Source organism: Habropoda laboriosa, unplaced genomic scaffold (genome assembly GCF_001263275.1).
Source record: "Habropoda laboriosa isolate 0110345459 unplaced genomic scaffold, ASM126327v1 scaffold769, whole genome shotgun sequence".
In the NCBI taxonomy this organism is placed as follows: domain Eukaryota; kingdom Metazoa; phylum Arthropoda; class Insecta; order Hymenoptera; family Apidae; genus Habropoda; species Habropoda laboriosa.
Window position 1 is genome coordinate 213884 of NW_017101042.1, and position 10873 is coordinate 224756.

Below are 10873 nucleotides of genomic sequence, written 5' to 3' on the forward strand. Positions count from 1 at the left end.
TATATTAAGAGAAATCGTGTTTTTTGTGAAAGATCAAATTAAATTTGTTATTGTAAAAACATTATAATAGATGTAATAATAATTTCGTTAGGAGCTTTATAGAAATATGTGTAGAACGTACATATGTATAAAATTTCAAATTAAGAAAATATAGGTTTCTAACTCGGGTGATGTATGTCATTGAATCCCGTGAAATACAAAACAAATTTTTCACGTACAAGTGTGCTTCTATAAAAAGTCACAAATATTCTGAAGGATATATTGTTTAAATAATACTTTTATAAATTATAAATAATATAATTATTGTAAATAACTATAGTGTACAAATTATAAGTTCATGTAGTTTAATACGCGTTATGAAAACCAAAGTACAAGAAAAATAAAAAACAGAAACGTGTTGTAGACGAGACGTGTGAAACAATGAATTTGACAAATTGTTTCTATCATTTTTATGGTTGATTTGGTTGAAAATCCTTTAACACGTTCGTTGCCGCCACCGCCGCATGTACAGCACAGAATGACTTAACCACGTGTGCTACCGCCGACAGTGTGTTGACGATCGGTCACTACTGGGACATCAAAAGTCGATACCGTCCCTGTGTGATCGACCACTACACCACTACGAAAACCCTCGTGAAAATCACGTGTTTGAATAAGAGTTACGAATTGGTGGCACACGACATGTCCCTCACGATTTTCTGATAGCAACGAATGTGTTAAAGTTTCCTTTAGGTTTTAGAATCAGTAATGCATTAAAGTTATTAGATATTGTACATTATCAGATTTATTAAAATTCCATAGTAATCTTTCTTTTTCACTAAATCAATGACTGCGAGTGACATTAACCCTCCATTACACGTGTCGCGGAGTGGCAGTGCTCAAGTTCGTTTTGTCCTCACAAACTAGATAAATAGTATCTAGCGTCACGACCTTCCCCAGCTTTAATATATGCTTAAAAACATGTTAAATGATAAATAGAGTAGTAAAATAAATTTATAGAGGATTAAATTGTATAAAATTTTACGGAAATATTTATGCGAGGTATACGGGATATATGATAATAGGTAGGAGAAATTTTGAAGAGTGACTGACTGTACACGATAAAATGAGATAAAAATCAAACTGACAAAATTGTGATCCAGACTCCTTTCTTTAGATGTAGTCACTTCAAAAAAATCGCCTAGAAAATTCCTGAGCTTCAGCAATTCGTCAGACCAGTCGGCTGATATACTAACAGTAATACAAAATTTGTCCTAGCTTCGTCGAGATAAAGCAGTAACTTTACCTCACGGTTTTCGACAACTATTACGATTTTGTATGACAAATTGTTGAACCTTAGATCCTGCGAAAGGAGCCCTTCATTGTAGTTTTGTCATTTTTGCTTTTTGTTTTATTTCGTCATGTAAAATCACTTGAAAATTTCTGCTACCTGTTGATGGATATTCTAGACACAGGGCTTAGAGAATCAAAGTTCTACATTATATCAATTTCCTTCATATGTCGTCATCCTCAGTTTCGCGTAGCTTATTTGGAACAACCAAAAATTACGTAGTTATTTCAACTACAATGGAATTAAAAGCGAATATCCAAAAGACTACGGGTTTAATTAACAAAAGGTTAAAGTGATCTTCATATTTTTCTTCGTTTTGTTTGTCAATTAACATTTATCAACTGTAATTCTTCCTGCTTTTAACAAAAGGGTTGAAAATATTCAAAATTGCATTCGTTATTAGTTTACCTTAGAACACATCGAATGCATAAAGTGCTGCAAATTGATAACCAAAAATAATAGTAAGTTGATCAGAATTCTTTTTATGTTGTGTACGATATCTGTAAATTATATTTTTTCCAACAAGAAATGTTCATTCACATCTCTAAGCTCCTAAAGTCAATAGTATTTTTTAAATCGTAATATATTGAATTTTTGTTTTATTTTTTAAGTGTAAATATTTGAATCAATATTATTGGTTCATGTTGATTCATATTATTGATTTTTTCAATAAATATTATTTGTATTATCTGTATTATAAAAGTTATCGAACACCGGTATAACACATGTAACATGTAAGGAGTTTTGGTAAATTTTATCGTGAAACGAAAGATAATGCTAGGGTATAGTTATCGTATTTTATCGTCTTAAGAAAGAAATTGATTAATTCAGCAGTACTTTATCGTTCTTATATTTCCATATCCCTTTTACTACGGCAGCGATCGATCGGGCAACAATTGCAGATATGTACTTGTGTAGAATGTTATTGTTGCGCCTCTTAAAAGCAAACATATTGTTAAGTTGTTCAATCATTCTAGTGCATTATCTAGAGAATCTTTCGCGAATGATTAAAGTCGGCACTAGTACTTACAAAAGACGCTTCACAAAATAATGACTATAATCGACGTCAGTAGCGAAAGGGGTATTATTATACATATATTCTATGATCAAAATATACGTTAATCATACTAATCTTGTTTCGTTTCGTTTCAACTTTCATTACGCTTCAACATGTTGCTTCGAATCTTCGTCTTCGTCGTTTCGCCACGCAACCTGCACAACGCATTCTGCGTGTTCATCGTACGCCATCACGACTCTCTTCATTTCTATGCCCGTTGCTGCAGACCCGAATTTTCTCCTTTCAGACCGTCTACGGATCCATCGTCGACGTCGTCGCACAATGCTCAGAATTCGCACCTCGAAGGTAAGCCGAAAGGTAGGACATCGAACAAGAATTCTTTGTTCTTTTCATACAAGTCTGTGTGTGCCTGCGTGAGTGTACGTTGTAGAAGTGTGAAGATAAATTATACGGATCTAAAATTTCTGCACCTCTATACTTCGTTGCCTTTTAATAATTCGTATAAGTCAAAACAAATTCCTTACGACAAAAGGTTCTTCATCATCGAGAATTGGTTTTTGAAATATGAACAATTCAAAATTTTATAGTCTAGATTTGTAAGAAGTTATATAAACTATTTGGATTTTTATTCCAAATAAAATGCATAGAATTTATATTCATGAAAATTCGATTCTTTGTGTACTTAACAAATTTTCTAATTACTTACTTATATGTATACATATAGCTTTGTGGCTTATTGAAATAAAAATCGTAATTTCCTTATGTTTATTTAGACTATTCGTATATTTTCAAGATAAATTGATAGAGAAATTAATATTTCGGTTTTATCTACATTTTTATAATTACATTTGATAATTATGTCTAAACTTTCTTGATTGACTGTATGATTATTCGAACTGCTTTTGTACAGTTAAAACTTTTAATGAAAATTTTGAAAAATATTTTGCTGAATAATATACCGAGTTTAGGAATTATAAAAAATCAATGGTTTATATATGATAATCTGAGTTTAGAGTCTTTCTAGTAGGCCTTAGACTGTAGAATATATTTAAACAGAAAATATGAAAGTCCTTTCTGGTGCACTTATGTGTTTTTTACATAAGTAGAAAAACAAATGTATGTAAGTGACAGTCGAAAGTTCGACGTAAATTAAAAATTTAAAGAAATTGTGATCAAATCTACGTTTGTTGAATTATAATTTTAATTGGTTTTCATATATGTTTTAATTGCTTACTTTTAAGTTTTCATGAATTCCAAATTGCAAAGCAAGCATTGCTTTGAAACTAAACACAATGCTTAAAAGTTAATTATTACGTCAATTATCAGTGAGAAATAATTGCAACATTAGCATTGAAGTGGAAATGCAGCATGAATGAAATAAAATTCCTGTGAAAATCCTGCATGTACTATTTGTTGAAATTTCAAAAAAGTTATTGAAACTTACTATTGTCCAATGTTTATAGGCGGTCGTGAAATGTGATTATTTTTGAGAAGATTTGCAAGAAGAGAATGGGATGTCTGGGGTGGTAGTAGTAGCAATAGTAGTATTTATAGTAATTGAAAGCATGAGAGCAAGGGACGGTTTTTTCACCAAGAGTTTTGCAAGATACTATTTTTCTTTCATCTCTGAGCTAAAGTCTATGAGATAGTGTCAAAAAGTTTCCAAACTTGCTCTATAAAAAATGACAGACTAACCTAAGATTTGAGTGGCACCCGTTCCTCTCAAAGTATTCCTCTTATGAGTTGATACAACGATTCTAGCGATTTTATCATTGTTGAAACACCTTCTGAAAGTCTTCTTTCTTCGTGTCCTTCAGTACAATCCTCGTTTCTCCCAAAATCTCTTCAACTGTACCGAATCTTCACCCTTTAAGATACGTGTTTATTTTAGGGAAGATGAAAAAGTCACAGATGGGTAAAATCAGGAGAATAGGGAAGGTGAGGAATAACCATATTTCATCTTCTTTAGAATGAAGATTTTGCAGAACTACAGTTTAAGAATGCAGAATATTTGAAATGTCTCTTGTACAAGTAGACATAGCATTTAACTCCCTAACTCTCTAGCTTTCGTTATTTTTTACTCTGCTCTCTAATGTGCTTTAGAAAAGAAGCTGCAAAGAGATAGTAGCAGTAAGAGATAGATAGTAAGATATATTCCTTAGCTTTACTGGGACTATTTGAGATCTAGTACCGCAACTCCAATTTTTCAGAACCATGTTACCTAACTGGAAAACTGGGAAGGGAATTTGGAACATCGAGTCATTCTCGTGCTTGCAACTTAGATTTAGCGACCATATCCACTAGAATCATCCTCAATTATAAATAGCTTTTCTACAGAACTCCTTTCTCACTCCCTTGTCCTAGGTCCAAATGATCTGGGCTTGTTCTCTATTGGTATCTACAACAAATCTAATTCACTCTGTGAATGATACACAGAGGCAGAACAAGGAGGAGTAAAAAGATCATATGTAAATAGAATGGGTGGGGAAGATGTTTTGCTTAAGTTTTAACTTCTTAAATGTTTAAAGCAATCTAACAATATATCCGAATTCTGTTAGGACGAAATACATAGTCCCTAAATAATAAAAATTATGTAGGAAATATTAGATTAGGTACGTTAGATTAGGTTAGGTCGAGGTAGGCTAAACTGAAATTGTTGAATCTCTGATTCCAGTAGGTAGAAAATGTTCATGCACTCACAATTGATGCTCCAGCTGAGTGGTGTCTCGCCTATACAGTAAATCCACTGGAATAACAATTAATATACAATGCCGCTGACTAGAATAGTCTCGGTTAAAAATATGTTAGTTTGGGTAAATAGATAATAATAGATGTTATGTAACATTTTTAATTAGATATGTATGTAATATGGACTAGCAGATAGCATTTATTTCTATTGTTGTAAATATTTTTGAGTATTATAGCGTTCTTGTTGTTGAACGAACGAAACTAGTGTCCACATGAATAGCTTCACTTGTTTAAACGCGTTCAGTTAATGTTTAATCGTAAACCAGTGCAGAAGCATCGTTCAGCAATAGTTCTACAATGATATGAAAAGTCTCATAACCACTACTTTTAATATTAGTATTACCATTGAGCTAATATGAGTCGCAGAATTTCTAGTGTGGAAGAAATTGGAAAAGCAAAAGCTTTAAAGAAGAAAGACATACATACCAAGAAATTAGAAGGAAAATCAATAGAAGTGCTTAAGTTATTAATATAACTATCTAATTTATAAAACCTCTGAAAATTAGGGGAAAAAATATAAAGGAAAAGGAAAGAAGATTAATTTTGCCCAATATTTTTAGTTTCGCAGTTTCTGTTAAGAAAAGTAAATATGAAGTTGGAATAACAGTATCGATTTCGGCTATTAAACGAATAATTGAAAGTGTTCCATATGTAAAATTTACAAAAATTTACAGAAAATTAGCGTTATGTTAAAGCTTGTTTTGAATTTTGGGCAAATCTTCATAAATTGGATTGATCAGTGGCATAAAGTGAATTTTGCGGGCGAAAAGAAGTTTAATTTAGATAGACTGATTAGATATGCATATTATTAACACGATTTATGGGATAAAGAACGAAAAATGTTCATTTTGATTTATGTCGCAGAATTTTACGAATGATTTTTATGGTAGAATTCTCAGGACGGAGCCATAAAATAAAATTAAACGAAGATAAGTGTTTCAATTTTGCAAAAGAATATATTGTCCTACACAGTGAAAAAATGAAATTGAAAAAAAAAAAAAAACAGAAATTCAAAGTGTAAAATCTACAAATTTTTTCAGTTTAAGATGTTAATAACAAATCATAGTTTGTAATATTACCTATAATTTTGACTGAATACGTCCATTTGTTGTTAAAATTAAGACGTGAAATTTTCTTCATTGAAATCAGTGTATTTCAAATATCTGCCATTCACAGACCATTTGTGTTTTTGATTTGATTTTTGTAGGTTGTGTTTAGTATCTGAATACCTTTGAAGCTGACCCAGAATTTTAATACAATAGCAATAAATTTTCCTGATTGTTCATGTAAAATTTTTATCAACTTTAACGAGACTTTTAAAAAATGTACCGAATAGTACCTCTGTGATTTTTTATTTATTAATGTCAAATTTAACTGCACAAATTTGCACAAAATGAAGAAAATTGTCAAAATTGTTATTGACGCCTTCGGTATTCTAGCGTCCTATTCTTAGTATTTATATTGTTATTTATTTTTTTAGTATTTACATGGTTATTAAATTTTTATTATTATTTATATTGTTATTTAACTACCTAATAAAAATTACAAAAAAAAAGAGATATTGAATGTATACAAAGTTATATTTGTCTCTGAAATCCCTGTATGCGAAATGGCGTTACGATTTTTCCGGTATTTCCGCGAAACTGATGAACAAATTTTTCAAACAGAAGTTAGTCAGTTGACAATAAATTGTGTTAATAGAAATTTACAAAAAAGTTTTTATTCGATAAAAAATAAAGATCACTACAATTTTTTCAAATGAAACCATATATTTTTTTATGTGCCATCAATGTATATTTAAATTCTCTTCAAAAAAGTATTACAGAACTTAGGTCGAAAATTGATTAATTTAGAAGTTATGATTTTTGTCCCGGACGCCCATATACTCGAAACACTGTGCGTCGGTTTGTTGTATATTGCAAACTTGGATCGCGATGTGAAAATATGTAGAGGAAGTGCAGCATACATATTTAGAATATCAGTTTGTTTAAGGTGAATAAAAAATTACGGCAGAGGATGGAAACCAATAAAACTGCATAATACCATAGGAAAACTAATAAATCTTTATATTTCAAATTCTCACTAATAATGAAGAACAAAAAGTACTCGAAACTTTGGTCTAATTGAAAAAGTGACACAAAGTAACGATTTGGTTATGGTATAGGTAATTTTCACTTTATAAAATTAAAAAAACAAGTATATTATAAAATTATTTTCTCTTATGATCTAATCAGGCACAAAAATCACAGCATAGGAATAATCATTTTAGGTAAATATCAATGCTAAGTCTTGAAATTTACTTGCAGTAGTCACAGGAGTAACTTCCGGAGTAATAACCAGCTCATTCACATTGTACCCACATTTCACATATAAAGCACTGCACTCACTCTTATCCTCTTTTGTCTTCGCTGCAGTAATTCACACTACAGAAGAAGCACACAGCATCTTAGTAGGTTTTCCTGTAGCCTCAAATGTCAAACTTATTACATTCATCTTCACAAATCATCTTAAAATTTCATGTCACATTTTGTATTCTGCAATATTGACACGAAACCATAGAAGTACTATGCAAATGAGGAGATGAAATGATTTACTCTAAATTTTTTACATATTTTATCCATGATTGCAACGATTGAATACTTTCTGAAAAACTTGCAAATTGACGTTTCTCTACTTCTCTGCATCTTGAGTCGGAAATGTCAAAGGAGGTTGTTAAAAAAGTGCCAAATTTGTACCCCTTTAGGCACCTAAAATTTTAACGAGACATCATTCCGTAAGTCCTAAGGCATCATAAACGCACAATTATTTACCTCAAATGTGATGGGAAAGTTATAAAAAATGTAGATAAAGTTGATGGTACTTCGAAATTCGAATTGAAACGTTCTAACTTCAAATGATCATAACTTCGAAATGAATGCATGACATGAAAAAATTCAAACGCTATTCTATAGAGGAAAGTCAATATTTATATAGTGTGTGAAAACATATTGCTCAAATTGTTAATTAATAACAATAAAACGCGACAAATTAAGGTAAGGTGCTAAGATGAAATGCATCGAATATGAAGAATTGTTATTATATTTCATCTTTTTCTTCTTCAGATGACATTTCTTCGGTAAAATATTGGTCGAGGAAGTTAGCAGGTGAATGTGTGGATGTCTGATGTCGAGCAAACCACAAGTACCATAATACTGTTGCAACGTGTGAACAACATCCCACTACACGTTGGCTTATTTTGCACTCACAAATATGTCCAACAATTGTCCAATGCCCAACAATAATATATAAACAAAGTATTTCACGGAATTGATGTGACGTGAGTGCATTTGAGTTTTAACTAAAATACTATTTCCAGAACCTAGGTCGATGTGGTATTTGCAGTAATCTATTGTCAAAAATGTTGTTGCTACTTGGAATTAAAAGTCGCCGTTGTATTCCACAAAAGAAAATCATTTGTCAGGAGTAGTACGAAGTGAAAACTTAAACGCACTTGGATCACAATTTCAACGCACTGAATTGGTATCACTTGATTTCTTCCCGCAATTAAACCTTAATGATCTACATATATTTATATTCATCCGGATGAAAATCATCACTTAAATGAAAACGGACAATTGTTGGACATATTTGTGGGTGCAAAATAGGCCAACGTGTAGTGGGGTATTGTTGTTCACACGTTGCAACAGTATTAGGGTACTCCGGGTCGGATTGCTCGACATCAGACGTCCACACATTCATCTGCTAACTTCCTCAATCAATATTTTACCGAAGAAATGTCATCCGAAGAAGAGAAGGATGAAATATAATAACAATTCGTCGTATTCGATGCATTTCATCTTGTTTTAGAAGTAAGTTACAGTAGAATAACGAACATATTTTACGGAATATTTGTATGGTAGCACCTTATCTTAATTTGTTGCGTTTTATTGTTATTAATTAGCAATTTGAGCAATATGTTTTCACACACTATATAAATATTGACTTTCCTCTATAGAATAGCGTTTGAATTTTTTCATTTCATGCATTCATTTCGAAGTTATGATCATTTGAAGTCAGAAAGTTTCAATTCGAATTTCGAAGTATCGTCAACTTCATCTACATTTTTTATAACATTCCCATCACATTTGAGATAAATAATTGTGCGTTTATGATGCTTTAGGACTTATAGAATGATGCCTCATTAAAATTTTAGGTATCTGAAGGGGTACAAATTTGGCACTTTTTTAACATCCTACTTTCTATGAACGTTTTCTAATGTGAGAGTTTTGAGACTTTCACGGCCCGGATCGATATGGGTGTTATTATTTGAGGTTTCCGGGTGTACACCGTGTCCAACAGAAATTATATTCCGACGTTTTCTAATGTGTTTAGCTGTTTTAATAGATTGAACGCTAAACTAATTCTTTCCTTTAATTGGTGGAAACTTGTAATTTCGCCGGAATAGACAACTAAATTGATGTGACTCTATAAATAAAAGTCGAATGGTGTGTGATCAGGAGAGCGTGGTGGCGAAGCTATTAAGCCACCACGGCCAATATTTTGGCAATATTTTTCATTCAAAAAATCTCTCACTTGACGTCTAAAATGTGGCGGTGCTCCGTCTTGCTAGAAAATAAAATTTCTTCTTATTGTGAAGGGTATGTCTTCTAATAATTCGGGCAATTTATTCTGTAAAAAATTCAAATACGCTTCTGACGTTACATTTCCCACAAAAAAAGAAGGCCCGTTAATTTGATGTCCAATTATTCCAACCCAAACGTTAAGTCGAGACATAGTTAAGTACACGAGTACCCGATGAATATTTAAAGTCGATTTTCTCGAAAGCAAAGCCTCATACGAAAAAATTTTATTCTACATTTTCGACTTATTTTCTTTTTATGTAGAATCATCCCGTTTCCGGTTGCACCACTAATTACCGGCCACCCTGTATGAATATTCGGAAATTTAGCTTTAAAATGAGCCGAAGATTGAAGTATTATCTTTAAAAAAAGCTGAAATATACGGTTAAAGTAACGCGACATATAGGCTGATTTCGTATAATTTTTAGAAACTTTAACACTAAATATCTCGAAAATTGTTCGAGATAAAGAGCTGTTTCTCAAGGTTATCAACAAGTCCTGCGCGTTTGAAAAGAATCGGTGACTATGACTGTACTTCTGTGCGATTTGACGTGAAATAGCTGTATAGTGGCTATTCGTACACAGGATCAATTTCGTAGGTGGCCGTTATAGTGGCTATTTGTTGCAAAAGGGTTAAAAAATATGAAAACGAGGGGAAAGGAATACGCGTTCCTTTTTCGGAAACAGTTCCACGCCTATCCAATTAGTGCACTAACGTTCCTGACCTGGCCTTCCAATATCTCCTATGTCTAATGTAAGTCACAGGTTTCCTATGTAACTAGCCTTATTGACTAGGACACTGGGGAGCTCAAAACGAATTCCACTGTCTCTCTCCTCCTTTACTTTCTCCGCTTTCCTTTACCTTTTATTTACTTGAACTGCCTTATAATCATTTAAATATATCTCTGAAATTGTTATTTTTTTCATATACACTATCGCTCATGAGTATTTAACCGCCCATTCACATATTTACAGTGTCCTGTATTTTAGTAAGTAATTGTATTTTCGGGATTTCTGGTAAAACATTCGCGGCCTTCATAGTAAAAAGGACTAGATCATTTGAATAAATTCATACACTTTTGAATAAGAAGAAGAAAGTAGCTGGCAAATTAAGACATTTTCTTCCGTTTCTTTTTTTTTTTTTTTTTTTTTTTTTTT

General features: G+C 32.0%; 1 protein-coding gene across 1 annotated transcript in view; it reads left to right on the plus strand.

Annotated features, from left to right (window-relative positions):
• The window catches only part of LOC108577998 (serine/threonine-protein kinase mig-15), a 192983-nt gene that overhangs the window by 124956 nt on the left and 57154 nt on the right, over positions 1-10873 (plus strand). Inside the window, exon 12 of the mRNA XM_017941240.1 lies at positions 2635-2705. Within this exon, the coding sequence (XP_017796729.1) occupies positions 2635-2705 (71 nt within the window). The remainder of the gene's footprint in view (positions 1-2634; positions 2706-10873) is intronic.